At 45.8% G+C, this 20,919-nt stretch overlaps 2 protein-coding genes across 7 annotated transcripts in view; both read right to left on the bottom strand.

The window, feature by feature from the left end:
- Nucleotides 1-30: 30 nt before the first annotated feature.
- Nucleotides 31-9,143, bottom strand: srpk3 (SRSF protein kinase 3). Of its 2 annotated transcripts, XM_037479782.2 has the most exons (17): nt 8,848-9,143; nt 7,801-7,903; nt 6,689-7,449; nt 5,170-5,278; nt 5,004-5,091; nt 4,485-4,572; nt 4,159-4,265; nt 3,917-4,082; nt 3,620-3,645; nt 3,056-3,148; nt 2,772-2,823; nt 2,482-2,697; nt 1,059-1,156; nt 868-975; nt 634-703; nt 462-554; nt 31-393 (listed from the first exon to the last, which is right to left on the bottom strand). In XM_037479782.2, exons 1-17 carry the CDS (start codon nt 8,855-8,857, stop codon nt 209-211), a joined length of 2,373 nt encoding a protein of 790 aa, XP_037335679.1. In that variant the 5' UTR covers nt 8,858-9,143; the 3' UTR covers nt 31-208. The 2 variants fall into 2 exon arrangements, with proteins under 2 accessions (XP_037335679.1, XP_062418108.1); XM_062562124.1 differs by lacking the exons at nt 634-703; nt 868-975; nt 1,059-1,156.
- A 938-nt stretch (nt 9,144-10,081) lies between these two features.
- plxnb3 (plexin B3) overlaps nt 10,082-20,919 on the bottom strand; it is a 55,292-nt gene continuing 44,454 nt past the window's right edge. For all 5 annotated transcript variants that reach the window (XM_037479767.2, XM_037479768.2, XM_037479766.2 and 2 more), the window contains 15 exons: nt 20,610-20,827; nt 20,252-20,430; nt 20,021-20,087; nt 19,798-19,944; nt 19,602-19,682; nt 19,440-19,518; nt 19,248-19,351; nt 18,881-18,962; nt 17,600-17,766; nt 17,075-17,235; nt 16,854-17,001; nt 16,674-16,738; nt 13,121-13,196; nt 12,501-12,575; nt 10,082-12,284 (listed from right to left, as the gene is read on the bottom strand). In XM_037479767.2, the coding sequence (XP_037335664.2) occupies nt 12,180-12,284; nt 12,501-12,575; nt 13,121-13,196; nt 16,674-16,738; nt 16,854-17,001; nt 17,075-17,235; nt 17,600-17,766; nt 18,881-18,962; nt 19,248-19,351; nt 19,440-19,518; nt 19,602-19,682; nt 19,798-19,944; nt 20,021-20,087; nt 20,252-20,430; nt 20,610-20,827 (1,754 nt within the window). In that variant the 3' untranslated portion in view covers nt 10,082-12,179. The remainder of the gene's footprint in view (nt 12,285-12,500; nt 12,576-13,120; nt 13,197-16,673; nt 16,739-16,853; nt 17,002-17,074; nt 17,236-17,599; nt 17,767-18,880; nt 18,963-19,247; nt 19,352-19,439; nt 19,519-19,601; nt 19,683-19,797; nt 19,945-20,020; nt 20,088-20,251; nt 20,431-20,609; nt 20,828-20,919) is intronic.

The raw sequence follows: 20,919 nt of genomic DNA, 5'->3' as shown, positions 1-20,919 counted from the left end.
ACAATGTCTCGAATGAAATGTTAAAGCAAGTCAGGTGTTAACTTTAATATGTAGCACAGTATCCATCAAATGGCACCAGCTTTCATCTTTACTTCACACAAACATAAAAGTATTTGTCAGGTGATGTCATGGACAGGGAAAAGGGTCATTTCAAGGCACCATTTATGACGGACAGAAGCTGCAGAGAGGTGATCCTCAGAGGGCGTGTCTATGTGAGCAGCCACGCGTGCTGCAGACACTGCGCTGCGGTCGCCCTGCGCTCAGGCTGCAGCTCCAACATGGTCAGCAGGAAGTCACTGAACTGAGCCGCCTGCTCCAGAGGCCACTCGTACTTCTCCAACAGAACCTCGAACAGAGCCCACGGCTTCAGGCTGGAGATGTGACGCAGCTCACCTGAGACAGGGACACATGGTGAGAGGGGGACACACAGGGCAGCGGGGGACACAAACCTACTGTCTCACCTCTCCTGTTGAAGTACTCTCTGGAGTACCTGCCAGACAAGGCGAAGGGCAGAGGGAGCGTCCCGAGCAGCTCGATGACGTGAGCAATGTGATCTGAAAACAAATAACACATTTATATGTATAACTCCTTGCTAGTGGTCACCGTCTGCTGAGGGGCTGACGTGTGTAGTACCTTCGTCTCTGGTGTAGTCTTCTCCTGAATGAGGCTCAAAGAGGTAATCTCCTGTCGCCAACTCAAACGCCTGAAACACCAACCACGCCAACTTACACCACCAACTACTAGTGTGTGTGTGTGTGTGTGTGTGTGTGTGTGTGTGTGTGTGTGTGTGTGTGTGTGTGTGTGTGTGTGTGTGTGTGTGTGTGTGTGTGTGTGTGTGTGTGTGTGTGTGTGTGTGCAGGCACACACCATGCAGGCAGTGCTCCAGATGTCAGCAGGTGGTCCGTACTCTGCTCCTATCAGAACCTCCAGAGCTCTGTACTGTCTGGTCTGAATGTCCTCTGTGAAGTGCTTGTGCTGGACGAGAGACAGAGAGGAGACGCCTGATTGGTTTATACCGACACCAGTGAGGAAGGAGAGGAGTGATGAAGATGTCTCACCACCCAGCATGCATTTCCCAGGTCAGCGATCTTCACTCGCAGCTTGAGTCCATTCTGAGGGTCCAGAGGACTGAGGACGAAGTCTGAAGCACTGAACACTGAAAACACAGTGCACCATCTCATCCCCTATGTGACGTAGTGCAGGAGTACACACAGTGTATGTACACTCACCGGCCACTTTATTAGGTACCCCATGCTAGTAACGGGTTGGACCCCCTTTTGCCTTCAGAACTGCCTCAATTCTTCGTGGCATAGATTCAACAAGGTGCTGGAAGCATTCCTCAGGGAGTTTGGTCCATATTGACATGATGGCATCACACAGTTGCCGCAGATTTGTCCGCTGCACATCCATGATGCGAATCTCCCGTTCCACCACATCCCAAAGATGCTCTATTGGATTGAGATCTGGTGATTGTGGAGGCCATTTGAGTACAGCGAACTCATTGTCATGTTCAAGAAACCAGTCTGAGATGATTCCAGCTTTATGACATGGCGCATTATCCTGCTGAAAGTAGCCATCAGAAGTTGGGTACATTGTGGTCATAAAGGGATGGACATGGTCAGCAACAATACTCAGGTAGGCTGTGGCGTTGCAACGATGCTCAATTGGTACCAAGGGGCCCAAAGAGTGCCAAGAAAATATTCCCCACACCATGACACCACCACCACCAGCCTGAACCGTTGATACAAGGCAGGATGGATCCATGCTTTCATGTTGTAGACGCCAAATTCTGACCCTACCATCCGAATGTCGCAGCAGAAATCGAGACTCATCAGACCAGGCAACGTTTTTCCAATCTTCTATTGTCCAATTTCGATGAGCTTGTGCAAATTGTAGCCTCAGTTTCCTGTTCTTAGCTGAAAGGAGTGGCACCCGGTGTGGTCTTCTGCTGCTGTAGCCCATCTGCCTCAAAGTTCGACGTACTGTGCGTTCAGAGATGCTCTTATGCCCACCTTGGTTGTAACGGGTGGTTATTTGAGTCACTGTTGCCCTTCTATCAGCTCGAACCAGTCTGGCCATTCTCCTCTGACCTCTGGCATCAACAAGGCATTTCCGCCCACAGAACTGCCGCTCACTGGATGTTTTTTCTTTTACGGACCATTCTCTGTAAACCCTAGAGATGGTTGTGCGTGAAAATCCCAGTAGATTAGCAGTTTCTGAAATACTCAGACCAGCCCTTCTGGCACCAACAATCATGCCACGTTCAAAGTCACTCAAATCACCTTTCTTCCCCATACTGATGCTCGGTTTGAACTGCAGGAGATTGTCTTGACAATGTCTACATGCCTAAATGCACTGAGTTGCCGCCATGTGATTGGCTGCTTAGAAATTAAGTGTTAACGAGCAGTTGGACAGGTGTACCTAATAAAGTGGCCGGTGAGTGTATACACACTGTAGTACACAGCCATGGTATGTACTCACCATCTCGTCCGCTCGAGTACTCTGACTGAGTAGAAAGTGCCGATTCAGAAGGCGCTGACATCACAGAGCTGGAGAAGCCTGATAGGCCGGAGGCGGGGCTGGCGAACCGTCCGGGGGCGTGGCCATTACATCTGTCGTCCAACCAGGAACAGGTGGAGTCCGAGCTGGTTTTGCTGGCTGTAGAGCAGGAAGTGTTGCCATTGACGACCAGAGAGCCTGTGAGTACATGTTTGTATGTTAGTGACACACACAATATCACAGTATAACAGAGGGTACACACAAGTACTCACAGGTAGCGTCCGTATCTTCGGGTTGGATCACAGTGTCCTCGTCCTCCATCTTCTGAACACACAGGGACAGTACTGAACTAGTGAAGTACTTCAGTACTAGTAGGGTACTACTGCAGAACTCTACAGTAGTACCGAAGTTCTGTACTATTAAAATGGTATTACAGGGGTATCACTATGTATTAGTTATACGGTAATATTGATATAGTATTACAGTAGTATTGTATTAACTAATAAGTATTAGATTAGTAGAAGTATACGAGTAGTATTGTAGTTTCTTGTAGTACCTGAAGGTTCACCAGTCTCTCCTCCAACAGCTTCTGTTGACGTTTTGCTTTCCTCTTCATCTTCTTCTTCCTGTTCTTAGACAGCTTACCAACCTACGCGCGCGCACACACGCACACACACACACACACACACACACACACATCATAACACGTTACCAGTGACATTATAAATAATAAGTAAATATCTGCCTTTCAGCAAAAAATAGTTGCAGCCACCAAACGTTGTGTGTCATATTTCATCAGATTGGAGACAAATAGTCCCCTACGTGCATGTAAACAGCATCGGGTCCCTCACCACCTCATTCATTCACATCATGACTCCACCTTAATGTCCGCTTGTTAAAGCTCACGTTGCCTCAAAACCCATCATTTGAGGGATTTACAGGTTTTTACGGCGATTTCCACTGAGCTAAAAGCTAAAATGTCAACTAACGGTCGCACAAACATGTTACTTTGAGTGCAGTCATATGAAACATTATCGCCAAATAATGACTCTCAATCTTCTTGCGTTATAATGTGACATAAACAAGCAGAACACAGCAGGCGTTAAATGGGGACACGTACCTGTAAATCGCTGGGAGCCGTGCTAACTAGAAAGAGACGGGTACAGACAGGTGTAGACAGGTACAGATGGCAGAGAGAGAGACAGGAAAAGAATATCAGAAACAGGAAATACAGTTGGGTGTAAGTAACAGACTAGAGGCAGGTAGACAGGTAGACAGGTAAGAAGAGAAAAAGGAGGAGACAGAGAGACAGACTGTTCTGCCTCTCTGTCTGAACTGAGTGGAAACCACAGCTCCCAGTAACAGACATAAGAGTCGTCATAGATCTAAAGGATCACAGCTACATGGTGACCTTCACCTGAGGACCCTGAAGGGGGCGGAGCTCCAGCTCTCTGCCAGATGGTGGCCTCGGCTGCCAGTCTCCTGACATAAACCTCATCCACGTCCAATAAGATGTTCTCTGGTTTGATGTCCGTGTGGATGATCTTACACTTTGTGTGGAGGTAGTCGAGACCCTGCAGCACCTGCAAGCACACGGTGATGGAGGAGCTCAATAGGTCTCAGAGGGTCAGGGAGATGTTCATCAGTACGCCTCGTTACCTGTCTAATGATGGTCTTCACACAGATCAGAGGAAGTCCCATGTAGTTTGACTTAATGATCCATTTTAACAGCTGATGACCCAAAACCTCCAGAACCATACAGACATCTGAGGAGAGGCTGAGGAAACCACTGACACACAGGTGGACGGACGGGTGGACGGACCGGTGGACGGACCGGTAGACGGACAGGTGGACAGACGGGTGGACGGGCAAGTGGACGGACGGGTGGACAGACGGGTGGACAGACGGGTGGACGGACCAGTGGACGGACGGGTAGACAGACGGGTGGACAGACAGGTAGACGGACAGCTGAGGAGGAAGGATACGGATCCCGTTGACTCCAGAGATCTTGAAGTCATCTATCAGTTGGACAATGGTCTCTCTGTAGGGGTCAGAGGGGTCACTGTCTCTCACCTGGACACAAACAGACTGGTTACCTGAGGACTGGGTTTGAACAGGTTTTGTTACTGGTCCCTAGTATTGGAGGTCAGAACGGGTCCCCACGGGTTAGGTGGTTCTGGTACCGGCCACTAGGGGGGAGGCCAGTGCGCCCCGCCATGTGACTTTGCTATTGTGACAATTACAGATCACAGAGATATAAATAGCATTTTTTAAAGTGAAGTAACAGTCGGTCGACTGGGGGAGCTAATGGAGGCCTTGCTAGTGCTAATTAGCGATCCTTACTTAATAACGGACACATTTCATTCAACATGGACCAGAACCGGATTGCTACGACTTGAAAAGTAGCTTGGTAAAGTCTACCCCCGGTTAGACCCCTGTGCGGTCAGCCGGACCCCCCCCCCCCCCGACCATCGCCTATGATTGACCCCACGTATGATACTCACACATCGGAGCAATTTAATCTCGTCCACAGCCGTCTCTGTGTAGTGAGGAGCGCTCTTCACCACCTTCAGCGCCACAAAGCGCTTCCTCCTAAACACAGATCAGAATCAGTAGAACTTATGAAGCGTTATCAGTAGAACCAATGGAGACACAGTAGTGGGGTCTTACTGTAGGTCCCAGCAGAGCCACACAGTGGAGAAGTGGCCCCAACCCAGCTTTCTGACCACATGGTATCTCCCGTTGAACAGGTCACCGATCTTCACCGGGTAGTAACCGCCTGCAACATACAGAGCAAGCCACCACCTGTCACCATGGCAACTAGTCATGGGTCCTCGCAGGGAGCGGGGTTAGGGCCTCGAGGAGGACGTCCTCTCCACCAGGTCTCAAGAGGACCCGTCCCACCTTTTCTGTTCAAGGTGGGAGGAGTTGAGAGAAGGATCTCAAAGACAAAAAGGTCCAATAAGGGAGGAGGTTCATATTACTTTAGGCCCCCGTCCCCGTACAAAGTCCCTCTCCTATTGGTCAATAGGAGAGCTAGGAGAGGTCAATAGGAGAGCTCTGTGTTCCATTAGCTTTTGGGTTTCAAAAGTATTTACTCTTATTCGTCAGATTAAGATTAGTATTTACTAGGGCTGTCAAAAATAGCGCGTTAACGGCGTTAATCAGCTGTTTGTTGTTAATTACGTCAATTTTTTTGACGCATTTCACGCATGCGCAGTGTGACAAATTATTCAGGTCAGTAAAGTGCCTCTTCCTCTAGGGAATGCACTTCATCCTATACAACACATTACTGCCACCTGCAGGCATATGTCAGGCCGTCAGGTTCAGCAAGTCGTTTGCGCCAGAGACCCGCACCCCCCCCCCCCCCCCCTACCCGTTCTCGCGCAGCAGAACAGAGAAAAAAAGCTCCGCCCAGCAGAGCTTGGCTAAGAGCAGCGCTGAGGTAGAGGACCATCGGAGAGACCCGTAATACTGTTCTGAAACATGCGGAGGAAGAGAAGCCAATGCGATCTAAATCCTCCCAGGTATGGGAATATTTCACACTGAAATGGGGGTGGTAGCGGATTTCTTTGCAGCGCCAGTCGTTCTAATCGCCGCGCTCGACTTCAAGGTGTAACCTTTATTATTGTTCGGTCTGAAACGGCGCGCCCAGTGACGGGTGGTGCAGCAATATTGTTGTTCGGGTGGAAATCGGGAGAAAGGTCGGTCCGGGAGATTTTCGGGAGGGGCTTTGAAACATCGGGAGGGTTGACATGTCTGGTCATGTCTGGTCATCGCAGCCCTGAACCATCAGGAGCACAAACTCACAGCAGAGTGGGATAAACTGCAGAGGCTCGAGACCCTTCTAGAGCCATGCAGGGAAATCAGTCTGTGACTTATCAAATAACATTGCTTTGATTATTTTCTGAAATGAATTTCTGAAAAATCAAATATCAATAACATGTATTTATGTAAAAAATAATAATGATGATAATAATGATAATTATGTATCTGTGTCCTGTTATTTATCTTTATTATGCATTTCAGAAAGAAAAAATGGTTAGGATTCAGGTGTGATTAATCATGATTAATCCACTGAAAATTCTGATTAATTTGATTAAAATTTTTAATCATTTGACAGCCCTAGTATTTACTGTTGATGTTCACCAATCAGCCTCCATCATCTGTGAGTCATGTCTTGTCTCACCTTTGCAATAATCTGAAGGGTCTTCCTGCTCTTCATCGTCAGAGCCCAAAAGCTGGACAGGGGGCGGGGTCATAGTGAAAGGGGGCGTTCTTGAAGGCATCATGAGTGAAGGACCGCTGTGGGGGCTCAGGGAGTTGGGTGAGACACTAGAGGTAGAGGTCATTGAAGTCAGCAAGAAGGGTTCTAGGTGGGAGGGGCTTAACTGAGGACTGAGAGGAACTTTATCAGGAACTGCCATTGATTCAGAGGAATTGTGGGTAATATTGAGTGAATTGGAGGAACCAGTTTGGCTCTCTGGTGGACCAGGATGAACATTATGAAGAGTTCTATGAGGCGATCTGGAGAAATTCTGGGTAACATTTTGGATGACCATTGGCGGTGATTGACTTGGACTGTGGGTGGGATCTTCAAACATGGAAGGAGGTGATTGGCTGTCAATCTGATGTGTCGTTGCTGCTGTCGAATGGGTAAGTGTATCTACTGGATCCAGATAGGGGGGGGTAGTTCTGAGGGTATACTCTGGGGGGGGGGAGGAAAATCTGGGGACCCCCCTCAGGGGCATCAGGGTGATCTCGGTGGGTAACGTGGTAGTAAGTAGATGGGACTGTTGGGGTACTGTAGTGGCTTTATGGTCATCTTCAGTACATGCTGGTGCTTTTTGTGATGATGTGTTTGCATCTGAAGTATTTTGCGGTTGCAACAAGGTGGCTTCTGGGTAACTCTGCTGAGGGGTTGGGAAGAGGTCACAGAGGTCATCAGGCCTGAAATAGAGAACCATAACTTATACAAGGGCATATCAGATTTTATAGCAGCTCTTGGCTTTGTAACAATCTGACAAGCACCTTCCTCGCTCACTGATTGGTCAGCTGTGTGGAGGTAATAAAGTGGGCGGGACTTAAACACACAATCATGATCACACACACACACACACACCTATTTCAGTGCAGGGAAGTCAAAGCTCGACACAACATGAATCATGAAGAGCAGCTGTGTGTATGTGTGTGTGTGTGTGTGTGTGTGTGAGATCATAATTCAATCTCTGCTTCTATTATTGGAGTCTCTAGACCAGTTGGCTTAGCTCAAATACAAAGACGTGTGTGTGTGTGTGTTACCGGTTCTCCTCCGTTCGGACTCGTCGGTGTTTCTTTCCTCTCCGTCGGTGCTTCTTCCCGGTAGTAGCACCAGCATCACCGGCTCCTCCGGCGACTGTTGCTGCTGAGACCAACAACAACAAGCGTCATCAACTCTTTAAACAACAATGTAAATCTTACATTTAATATGCTTCAGCTTTAGTTAAAAAATTTGTGTATGTGACTAAATAAATCATCTGATGAGACTCCTCTGCTGACCTCAGCAGACACTTCACTGCATCTATATGCTGACATTCAAACGGGCCAGCCAATATCGCAATTTGTGAGCCCCTTTAAAAGCAATATTCTCAGTAATTCCACACAATGACTGATGACCATGTGTTCGGATCTCGGACTACTATTGTACAAAACTGTACTTGCAACATGTTTTGATCCAAACAGGCTTCATGGACAGAGCGGACTACACTTGAACATGCAAAGCTCCAAATATTTGAGTTGGAATAAAAAGGGTTTTCTCAACAACACAATGAATTATATACATGCGGTAAGGACCTCGCCAACAATTCATATAACCAAAAATAAAATAATAATCATATAATAATAAAATAATCGTACTGTAAGATTTCTCAAAAATAACAATACATTCAAAAACATACTATCTTAATTCTGATATTTTACACAATGCAGAAGTTTTATTTAGGAAAATTCTCTTAATTTGTACATATTGTCTTTATAAACGATCAAATGTCATTTGAAGTGACCTGGCACTAAGATCTGTTGATGAACAATGCGTTATATACCAAATGTATTATCATTATTACTTGTTTAGGACATTTCTTTTGAAAAATCTCATAATTAGGACAGTGAAAATGTCAGATTAACAGTATGGGTGGAGACGGATACTCTGAACACACACACAATTATTGATTAACGTTAAATAGCTTTTTGTCAAAATTCAGTTTTGTTAACGTTGTGTGTTTGAAACATCAGCTGTCACCGGCTGGTACCGTCTGCTCGTAGGAGCTAGCTTAGCAGGTTAGCCGTGCTGGAATCGCTAAAGCACTTTACCTATTAGCATCCTGCTACCGCTCCGAACCGAGCCGGGCTTTGCTCTATCCCGGCCGGACTGACGGTACTCTGGAGGTTCAGTAGCCCCCGATAGAACCCTTAGAACCTGGTGATGAAACCCACAGAACGTCCGACTGTCCACAAACTAAAGCGGGCCAGAACGGGTCAGAGTGGCGGAATGTGCTGAACGTGAGCCAGTGGCATGTCAGAGAACTCCGTCAGATAACAGCTGAAGGTCTGCTGTCAGTTGGCTCCGCCAGCTCTGTTAGCCTGTTAGCTCCGTTAGCTCCGTTAGCCTGTTAGCTCCGTTAGCTCCGTTAGCCCTTAGCCTGTTAGCCCCGTCAGATAACAGCTAGATGTCTGCTGTCAGTTGGCTCCGCCAGCTCCGTTAGCCTGTTAGCTCCGTTAGCCCTTAGCCTGTTAGCCCCATCGGATAACTGCTAGATGTCTGCTGTCAGTTGGCTCCGCCAGCTCCGTTAGCCTGTTAGCTCAGTTAGCTCCATTAGCCCTTCGCCTGTTAGCTCCGTCAGATAACAGCTGGAGGTCTGCTCTGTCAGCTCAGCTACTTTCAGTCCGGCAGCCGATCAGTGGTCCCCTCTGAAGACCGGACGGGAGGTACCGGCTCTGTGCTGGGTCCAGTCCGGTTATTCTGGGTGTGTTTTCGCTAGTGGCCCGGTCCTACCCTTCATGGTCTTAACAGCTGTTATTAGTCGGACACCGGACACCGGTCTTTGGTCATGCGCAGTTAGCGGCCATACTGACGCTGGATCCAAACTGGGCCGGAGGGGGGAGGGGGGATATATAGAAAATGAGGTCACCGCGACAAGATACAAAATGACGCGAAGACAATATTATCAAAATACAAGATTCTGATCACATGTAGACACCATATGTAGACAACATATTGGTGACGTTTGGAAACACTATTATGAAATATGAGATGGAGCTTGTGCTCACAAGATAAATAACAACAAACTGAGCTTACTGATTCTACGATCATATCGTTTGTGTTTTAATTATGTTCTTGAGAACTCTGCCTACTTTTGGCAACTAAAAAGCAGATTTATGTTATTCAATTCATTTTAGTATTTTGTAGAGCCCAAAATCGTAAATTACAAATTTGCCTCAGAGGGCTTTACAGTCTGTACACATGCAACAACAGAGTTAGATGTTATCTAACTGCAACTCTGGTACATATGGAGAAAAGTCTTCAAACACTGACAGAGAGAACTGTTAAATTGTAACTTTATTTTGACATGATACAAATTGTGTTGGGCCCTCTGCCTCTTCACAATAAAAGCACATCATCATCATCATCTTCCTCAGTGAGTTATTTACAGGCACATTTACACATTGTTGTAAACTTTACAGTCAGTAAAAAACAGTTTGTGCTTCGTCACATCTGATCCACGAGTCATCTTACACAAATCCTTTAAAGTTTGAATCCCTTATAGAAAAACATTTCAGTAACAAACAGAGCTCGACCAATCAGAGCTGAGGATCTGTTTCATCATGTCTCAGAAGATTAAAAAACTGTACAGAGACAAGGAGGTCAAGGCTCAAAGCAGGACCTTCTGCCACATTTACATACGTCACCCAGGTTTCATTCTAAAACAAATCATCACACACATGCAAAGTTCTGATCTGATTAGTGAACTACAACTAAGTCAAAAACAACCAAGGCGAAAATACACACAAGAGATCAACATTCAGATATAAGCATCAGAAATACTAGAAGATACAGAAGGAAGATCATCCAATGCATTTAATACCAAAATATGTCAGCACCAGAAAGGAAGTGTGTTTAGTTATGGCCTGATGCGGTTGGTGTCAGTTAAGTCCATTTACACTGGAAAACATGGTCTGTATCTGGAAAGGGTCCAGGAGAGTCCAGGAAGTATTAGGTGAAGGGTCCAGGAGAGTCCAGGAAGTATCTGGTAAGAGTCCAGGAGAGTCCAAAAAGTATTAGATGAAGGGTCCAGGAGAGTCCAGGAAGTATTAGGTGAAGGGTCCAGGAGAGTCCAGGAAGTATCTGGTAAGAGTCCAGGAGAGTCCAAAAAGTATTAGATGAAGGGTCCAGGAGAGTCCAGGAAGTATCTGGTAAGAGTCCAGGAGAGTCCAGGAAGTATTAGGTGAAGGGTCCAGGAGAGTCCAGGAAGTATCTGGTAAGAGTCCAGGAGAGTCCAGGAAGTATTAGGTGAAGGGTCCAGGAGAGTCCAGGGACTACCCTGTCTCACAGAGTAACATATAAAGACTGTTTCAACTCTGCATCTTCCTTTGGTGACAAATCTACAAAGAAACCCAAACCAGAGGGAGGCAACCCGGTGGGTTAGTACAACCTGGACATTATGTCTTTTTTATTGCTTTCTGTTACATCGTAACATCCCAAGCCCACGAGTGAGGCATAATTCCATCAACTAGCATAATGCATAATTCCATCAACCAATCAAACTTGGGCTGGTTGGGGCTTGGCAGACAATTACTTTGTTGTTTTCCCTCCCTGGTTCAAAAATCTTCATTAAGTTATTTTCCCATCATGCAATGGGACACATAATGCTGTTGTAAGAAGGACAGACAGCGCCATCTAGCTGCTAGCCTGAAGGCAGAGCTGGAATAAAAAGGAATAAATAGAACTCACAGTATGTACATGTAATAAGTTAGCAACATAGAGTTTAAGATCCTATCATACATCAACCTTTCACAATGATTCTGGTTTCTGTTTTCCAGCTTTTACAGATGTTGTCCAGTGGTTATCATCACCATGAGAAGGTGAACCCTGTTACTAATGCAAACCTGAATCCTGATTGAGTCAAAGTGGCCTCGGCAGGAAGTGAGGAAGACTGAGTGGACCCACTGCTGGTAGGGAGGGGAAGTTAAAACTGGATTCTCACCGAAAACAATGTTTAAAAGATATTGTGTTCAGTAGAACTCTTTAAAGCTCCTGAAGCAGGATTGTGCTGGTTTCAGTAGTAAAAGTTAACAATACTGCTGAATAGAAACATACAGCAGATCGGAGATTAGCAGGCAAACAGCCAAAGCGCAGAGGGTTCTGGGAAATGTAGTGCAAGGCAGCAGGTGATGATGAAATCATCTGATTGTTTAGATTGTCAGATCGGTTCAGGTTCATTCATCTAAATCTTCTAAAAAACAGAATCTCCTGAGTCTGACTGTAAACACACACACACTCAGCAGGAAGACAATGTCAACAGGATTATAATTTATAGTCTTAGAGCTGCTGCAGATGTCCAATAGGAAGCTTGTCCTTAAATCTTCAGGGTCGCAGGGTCTGAAGTCATGACTTCCTGGAACCAGGTTTAAGGGGCCACAGGCCATCAGAGGTCAGTGACCTTGTTCTCCACCAGGGCAGCAACCTGCTGCAGCCGATAGGCCAACTGCATCTTCTGACCTGAAGTGTCCTCCTCCAGAGACATGATGATCTGACAGACAGGGGACAGGCAAGCAGGTGCATAGAGAGACAAACAGTTGAGAGACAGACAGGTGACAGGTGCCACAGTGGTAGGACTTTATACTGTATAACTGAGTGTCATGAGTGTGACGTCACATTCATGAGATAGTGTACTCATGACTCATAGAAATGATTGAAGTATGTGTGTGATTTTGTGTGTGTGAGTGTATGTGTGCGTGTGTTTTACCTGGTCGTAGTATTTGTTTATGTACTTGTAGAGTTCATGAAGAGCAACAAGACTGTTCATCTCTGAGGCAAAACTCTGCAGACAGAAACACAGTTAATATAGATCATATGTAAATACACACACACATACACACAATATATTACTACTACTACTGCATACTATATACAGTATATATATATATATATATGTGTACGCGCACGTGTCTGTCTCTATCTCAATTATTCATATACCGATCAATAATCCTTAATAATCTATAATAAATCAATAATCTATGGATCAATAACCTCAGATCAGTAGCAGGTATCCCTGTTAGAGTGAGGTGGTCCAGCACTGAGGACTGACTGGATTTACTCTGTAGGGACTTTTTAGTCCATGTTTGTTTTGGATTTCTTGTCAGAATCTCAGTCATTAAGAATTAAAACACAATTTCAGTGTTGCAGGTTATCAAGAGATTTTGTATGATAATAATATAATAATATGTCCCCACTTTTAGTAGCCTAGCAGCTAGCTTAGCTTAGCAGTGTGTAAAGTGGCCCGTTTACCACTCAGCCCCCACATATACATAGATATATATAAATATATCTATGTATGCACATACAGATTCTAGTTGTGTTACTAACCCCAGAGAGTTCCGTCAGAGTGGAGTTCATCTCCTGATAACATCCTGAAGCAGCACTGTGGATATCAGAGTAATACCTATGGACACACACAGAAACACGTACGTGCACACACACACACACACACACACACACACACACACACACATATTGACACAGTTTATCGCTTCTGCATTCATATTGCTTCTAAGATGACTTTAAGGAAGTGAGCATATTTCTGTCTTGTCACAACACATAATGGGTGATATCTTTATATTAGGGCTGTCAACATAAATGCATTTATCTGCGATTATTGTGGGCAAGATTTATGCAACAAAATATTTTAACGTATTTAACGTACCTTTGTTTACTTCCTGAAGTAAACTGGAAGTTGACAGTGTAAACGAAACGGACGCTAGCTGCAGTCAGTTAAATTGAAGAAAGCAAGACAGTAGCTCAAGATGGAAAGAGCTTTTTGCTTTGGAAACAGAGGCGCAACATACAGCTGGTAGCTGTGCAGAGGAATTACTCAACAAGTCAAACAAACCTACACACCATGTGGTGTGGTGGCATATGGAGTAGCGTGATACCCTGTGAGCCGCAAGGTTCAAATTTCAAATCCCGGCTGCTCCATTTGCTCTGTTGAAGTGTCCCTGAGCAAGACACACTGAACAACCTCTAATTGCTCCCCAGGCAAAATGTTAGCAATGGGTTAAAATGCAATGAAAGTTGCTTTTGGATAAAAGCATCAGCTAAATTAAATGTAATGTAAAAGGTAATTGAGTGGCAAACGCACCACTTAAAGCGCTGCTAGGCTTAGCTAGCTGGAAGAGTTGCTAGTTCAACATGTTTAGGGTTGCCAGCCTTAAAATACGGAATCGTCCCGTATTTGAGAATAAAATAGTGCGTCCCGTTTTTAATCAATACGTGACAGGATTTGTCCCGTATTTTCCGAGATGTCTTCAATGCTGCATCCCATGCAAATAATGCCACTCGAATTCTGACTTGTCCTATTCTGCCTCTCATTGGATAATACTCGCTCCCATCGTTGGTTTGATTGGCTTGTGAACCTGAAACAAACCAATCAGAATCAGAGAAGGGGGGGTCTCGGAGCAGTGTCCATTTGAAAAAATGGCAGAGGCAGCCCCCGATACCCCCCCGCGTCCAGCTCTGAAGCGAAAGCGGATGAAAACAAAACGTACCAACGAGAGTGGGAGGAATCTACGGGGCACTGTCACTCAATCCCTCATACTCACCTTGATTACATCTTCATTAGAAACTGCTCTACCACTACCCTGACTGTAACTCCACTTCACGTGTCTGATCACTTCTTCATCTCCTACTCTCTTTAACTAATATTCATCACAGCATTCGCTCCCTCTCTCCCTCCTCTCTGGCCTCCTCTGTTCTATCGGCTCTCCCCTCAACACACTCTCTCACTCTTACATCCAAACGTTGTCGCAGAGACTCTCCTCTCAACTCTCCTCTCAACTCTGTCCTCCTCTCTCGACTCTCTGTCCTCTTAGGACTCGACGGGCTGGCAGATGCCCTCCGGCTCCGTGGTTGTCTGAACCGGTGCGTGCTGCGAGAGCCACTCTGCCAGCACCCGAAAGGAAATGGCGTAAATACAAACAACGCGATGACCTGCATGCGTTTCAGTATCTTCTCTCTTATTTTTCTGCCTCTATCTCTTCTGCAAAAAGCGCTTTCTACCAATCCAGAATTAAGTCCTCATTTTCTCACCTCAAAAAACTATTTTCTATCTTCACCAACCTCCTTAAACCCCTCAGTCCTCCTCCATACTCCACGCTCCTCTTTCTTTAACCCACCTCCTACTACTAATGTCCCACCGACTTCAACTCTCTCACTTCCCTCTTTCACCCCTCTGTCTCCTAACCAAGTTCTTACCTTAGTAACCTCTGCCCGTCCCACCACCTGCCCCCTCGACCCCATTACATCCCACATTCTACAGTCTATCGCCCCAGACCTTCTTCCTTTCCTCACCTGTTAACAATGCTCTGTTATCTGGCTGTTTTCCCAACTCTCTGAAGGAGGCATTAACCCACTCCTGAAGAAACCCACCCTCAACCCTTCTGAAGAAAACAACTACAGACCGGTATCTCTTCTTCCTTTTCTGTCCAAAACTCTTGAAGGTGCCCTCTTTAACCAACTTTCTTCCTATCTCCACCGTAACAACCTCCTTGACCCCCACCAGTCAGGCTTCAAGGCCGTTCCACAGAGACTGTTCTTCTTGCTGTCTCAGAGCAACTCCACGGTGCTAGAGCCGCCTCTCTCTCCTCTGTCCTCATCCTTCTGGACTTTTCTGCTGCATTTGACAAAGTAAACCACCAGATCCTTATCTCCGCCCGTCAGGAACTTGGTGTCACAGGCTCTGCTCTCTCCCTTCTCTTGTCCTACCTCGATGGCCGCAGCTACCGGGTAACTTGGAGAGAATCTGTTTCGTAAACTTGTCTTCTTACTACTGGAGTTCCTCAGGGCTCCGTCCTGGGTCCCCTCCTCTTCTCTATCTACACTAACTCAATCAGCTGACACTTGACTCCCAACTCTCCCTGACTCCCAACATCACAGCGACAACACGATCCTGTAGGTCCACGCTCTACAACATCAGGAGAATACGTTCTATATAATAATTTCTCCCACCCTACTCCACTCCTCCTCTCTTCACTGGTTACCAGTGGCTGCCCGCATCCAGTTCAGAGCATTGGTTCTCACATACCATGTTGTGAATGGATGGGGTCCAGTCTCCATCCAGGACATGGTGAAACTCTCCATCCCAACATCAAGCTGCTTGTTCCTCCCTCACTGAGAGCAAAACACTCGACTAGATCACGACTCTTTGCTGTCCTGCTCCTAAATGGTGGAAGGAGCTCTGTGATGACATCAGGACCACAGAGAGCCTTTCTAACAAATTTTACTAACCAACAAGCACTTAAATTGTACTTCTAATGGCACTTGATGAAATTGCACTTTCTTGTTCTTCTGGGTTTGTTTCCTTTGGTTGAAATGCAGTTATTGTAAGTCGCTTTGGATAAAATCATCAGCTAAATGACATGTGATGTAATGTCATGTGTAGTTTTGTGTTTTTAAATAACATTAATAATTAAACAACAGTGTCTAAAGTACACGTTTTATAAAGTGATTTAGTCTTTAGAAGAAAAACAAACAACATTAAAAACATTATTGTAACAACAACAACATTAATCGCCATTAATTAGATTAATGAATTTCAAAATGTGGGATCAATTAGTTCTTTTTTTAAAGTCTATTGACAGCCCTAATATATATATAAACAAAGTATCGCCAGATGTCTTGACACACTCATCAGTGTTCACAGGTTCACAGAATAATCCACTTTAGTTCGGTAAAATAATCCAAATAAACTTGGACTCCACTCTGCTAATGCTAATCCCTACAAACGGCTGCAAATACCTGTCACGTCATGATGCTAGTCTGTAACTGATAACGACATCTTTAGAACAATCAGATTAGACACATCTGCAAATATTATAGTGCTACACCAAATGTATACGTAAAAGCCGACAGAAAGCTGTCTCACCTCTCAACCAGCTGCTTGTATCTGGGTATTTCTCTGGCGTACAGCAGTTTGTTGACAGGAGAATCCTGGTTGGACAGAAAGTTGCCATGTGGTCATATGCCTAAACCCACAGAGCTGTGTTTATGACAGTAAACAAACAGACATCATGCCGAGACAGACAGACAGACAGACAGGTCGTACCCTTCCCACTTTGTGCTCTGAGGTGGTGCAGGAGTCGATGAAGGTCTGAGCAATGACAGACAGGACGGCGTCAATGCTGTCACTTATCTGTACGTCCAGAACAAACTGGGGGTTTTTCAAGATGTTCACCCAGAACCTTAGAGGGAGACTTCAGACACACAGACAGGTCAGAGGGACACAGACGGGTGAGAGACAGACGGGTGTGCACATGTGTCTTTTACCTGTTAGTCTTCCAGATGTGGACAGTCTCCGGATCGTCGATACCGTGTTTCTCCGCCATGTCGTCCAGGAAGTCAAAGAAGAATCTCACAGCTATTGGAGGAGGACGCTTTGTACTAAGAATGGCCACAAAAACGTCATCCACAAACTTCTGCAATGTCCCCTACAGAGCCACAGGTAGAGAGACGGACAGGTAGAGGTTAACACAGATAGGGATACAACAGGCATAGACACAGACATGTAGAAACAAAGAGACAGACAGGCAGAGACACAAACAGGCCGACACAGACAGGGAGAGACACAGACAGGCAGACACAAACACTCACAGACATGTAGAGACAAAGAGACAGACAGGCAGAGACACAGACATGTAGAAACAAAGAGACAGACAGGCAGAGACAGACAGGGAGAGACACAGACAGGCAGACACAGACAGGGAGAGACACAGACAGGCAGACACAGACAGAGAGAGACACAGACATGCAGACACAAACAGGTAGACACAGACAGGTGGGAGTGTGTGGTACCTTCATAGACAGCAGGCGGGTCAGGTAAATCTCAGGTATGGCCTTTGCTCTCTCTCGCTCCCTCATGCTGCTCTTTCTGTGTTTTGGAATTTCTGGATCTTCGCTGCTCTTCACCAGGTGCCACAGACGTAGACCCTCCTCCTCCTCACCCTCCAGCATCGGCGTTTCTATGGCAACCACACAGAGTATGTCACAACGATGACACACACATCGGAGAATCCTTGTGTTGGAGCAGTTACCCACCCCAACGATAAGAGATATAGAGATTGAGTCTGACAAAAAAAATGAGGAAAAGATCAAACCAACAACTCACCAGTACAATGAAATAATAATTGATTAATATCAGATAATAATATTGATCTTTTTTGTCTTGTTGAAACCTGTCTATTGGAGAATATGTCAGCTTGACAGAATTGACTCCTCCAAGTCATTTTATTACTCATATGCCTCGAGGCACAGGCGGAGGAGGTGGAGTCATTGGTATATATGACTCTTTCCTTTGAATAAACCTAAAACCTGGTTCTTACTCTTCAGCCTATGCAGATGATACTCAATTGTATAGTCAGCATAGGGATAGATGTTTATGCAGTGTTTCCCAATAGCATTGCTCAAAGTAAGCACGTACAGGGTAAATAAAATCAGTCCAAGCACAGAACCTTGTGGGACTCCGTGACCAACATTGGAACATTGGACAACATAGGATTCACCGTACAATCACAAACTGGGATCGATCCGATAAATTGACCTTAAACCAGCTGATACCAATCAAATGTTCTAGTCTCTGGAGCAGGATACACTGATTGATGGTGTCAAATGCAGCACTGAGGTCCAGCAAGACAAGAACAGAGATGAGTATTTGGTCCGATTCAAGTAAAATATAATATTCACCAGTGCTGTTTCTGTGCTATGACATCTCAAAATCCTGTCTAGATGTCTTCAAACAAAGCATTGTTTTACAGAAAGTCATAATTGATTTGCGACAGATTGCTCAAGGATCTTAGAGAGAAAGGGAAAATTAGAGATAGGTCTGTAGTTAGCCAACACCTCTGGAGCTAAAGTAGGTTTCTTAAGAAGAGGTTTAATTACAGCTACCTTGATGGACTGTGGTACATGTCTTGTCAACAAAGACAGATTCATAATATCCAGTAAATACATGCTAATTAAAGGAAAAATGGTTATGGGCTCTAAAAGGTAAAAAATGTTGTTATTCTGTTTATTTTGCGTTGTAGATGTAACCTATATTTCTTTGAGTTCTAGATTGTTTAAAAGTGTTACTCTTACTCTCTCCAGTCTGGAAGACCTGGTTGACTGCACCTGAACTCTGAGAACGAGGAATCAGAGCGACTGTTGCTCCATCTGGAACCTGACAAACGAGAGAGGAGAGTTTTGTGCCTATCTGATGTTTGTAAACAGAGACAGAAAACATGGGGAGAAGGTGAGGAGAAAAAGAGTACGAGAATAACATAAGGAGAACTTGAGGAGAACATGAGGAAAACCTGAGAAGAACACAAGGAGAACATTAAGAGAATGTGAAGAGAACATGAAGAACATGAGTAGAAGATCTGGAAAACGTAAAGAGAACATATAGAGAAGATAAAGAACAAGAAGAAGAGGAAGTGAAGGCTTCATGTGATTGGTTGGTTGGTACCTTATAGTGCTGCAGAGTGTTTACTCGTTTCCAGCGACCTTGAATCACCGCTGTGACGTCATCGTCTGACAGAGTCAGGTGACCTGCTTGACCTGAGCGCCACTCTGTCAATACAGTGACAGGGAGGGATAGGTCAGTATGAGCTGTGAATGAAACCCGACAGGTGCAACAGGTAGGTGAGTGTGTACATACCTAGGTCCAGATTATCTGCTGCTGGTCTCTGAGAGAACGGTGCTCCTCTGTAGACCTGATCCAGGATTTTATCCTTTACCTGCTCACAGAAAAACCGGTGAGAGTCAGACAGGTAAGTGATACACAGATAGGTAGGTGAAAAGCGGAGAGACAAGGGCCTACCTGTGTGATAGTATCCGTGTCGAGCACTTTAACAGGACAGGGTTGAACCTCGACTCCATTCTTTACCAACACCATCAGAGTCTAAAGGGGAGAGAGACAGGTATGGAGAGAGACACAGGTTCAGAAGTGAGACAGGGACAGATACAGACAGACAGGTGTGTCAGATGACTCCCACGGTGTGTGTTGCCGTGGTTACCATTGAGCAGTAGTCAATGTCTTCTCGTAGCAGGTGGCTGTCGTTAAGGGTTCGCTTGGCTTTTCCCGTTACCATGTCAACTGGCCCTTTGTCCACCTGGTATTTTATGGCTCTGTAGAGCATGTAGAGAGGCTCGCCCGCCACTTCCTGACAGAGAGGTGAAGATGAGACGGGTTAGGGTTCGCAGAGAGACACACAGACAGACAGATGGATGAGCACTAACCTTAAGGAAGGAGTAAAGGCAGATCGACATCCAGTTGGTCAACATCTTTTCTACAACAGTCTCTGTCCTGAAACACAGGCAAACAGGTAGACAGACAGACAGACTCATCAGTTACTGGTTAGGCTCCTCCTTGGGGGACCTGAGGCTCATGTTTGGATCTGAGACATAAAAAGATCCAAGATATCCTGAGCTGAAGGGTTTCCCAGGTAAAGGTGGGCGTGTTTTACTTACCTGCGCAGCATGAGTTTGGGGTTCTTGACAACATACTGCTGCACCAGGTCCTGCAGCAGACTCTTCATTACCTCGGTGAAGTACTCCAACTTGTCGTGCAGGGCTATTGTGAGCAGACTGGCAACGTAGCCCCGGTCCCTCTGAGAGAAGCCCTGCTGGGCCTCAAGAGTGTGGATGAACTGAAAGATGGAGAAAGAGCACATGTCAGCTGACCCGAGACAAGCCGATACAGTCAGCTGACTTGAGATCAGCAGATACCGTCCGATGACCAGAGACCTGGAGACAGTCAGCTAACCTGCGACCAGCAGATACCGTCAGATGACCCGAGAACAGTTCACATCAGCGTCACGTGACCCACCCTGGTAAGGAAGAGGCGGTTGTTGAGCAGGTTGTTGAGCTGCTGGAGGCCCTGCTCTACCGTAGGCCTCCTGGACTCTGGCAGGTCCAGCTGGCGGCTCAGCGGCGCCACCTGCTGGCCAGGGAAGAAGACTCTCTCTGCGTAAGTCCTGTAGTCCAGCAGGGGAAGTCCTGGTCCTCCTACGTCACTGCTGAGGTCCATCATCTCTGTCATCAGGTCTGGGAGCACCAGAAGAGGACTTTACACAGTGGAGACTGTATGCTGTATTAATATAGTTTATATATATATCAAATGTGTTTCTGTGTCTGTG

The sequence above is a fragment of the Pungitius pungitius genome, chromosome 1 (assembly GCF_949316345.1).
Source record: "Pungitius pungitius chromosome 1, fPunPun2.1, whole genome shotgun sequence".
Classification (NCBI taxonomy): domain Eukaryota; kingdom Metazoa; phylum Chordata; class Actinopteri; order Perciformes; family Gasterosteidae; genus Pungitius; species Pungitius pungitius.
This window is presented reverse-complemented; position numbering and strand designations above follow the sequence as displayed.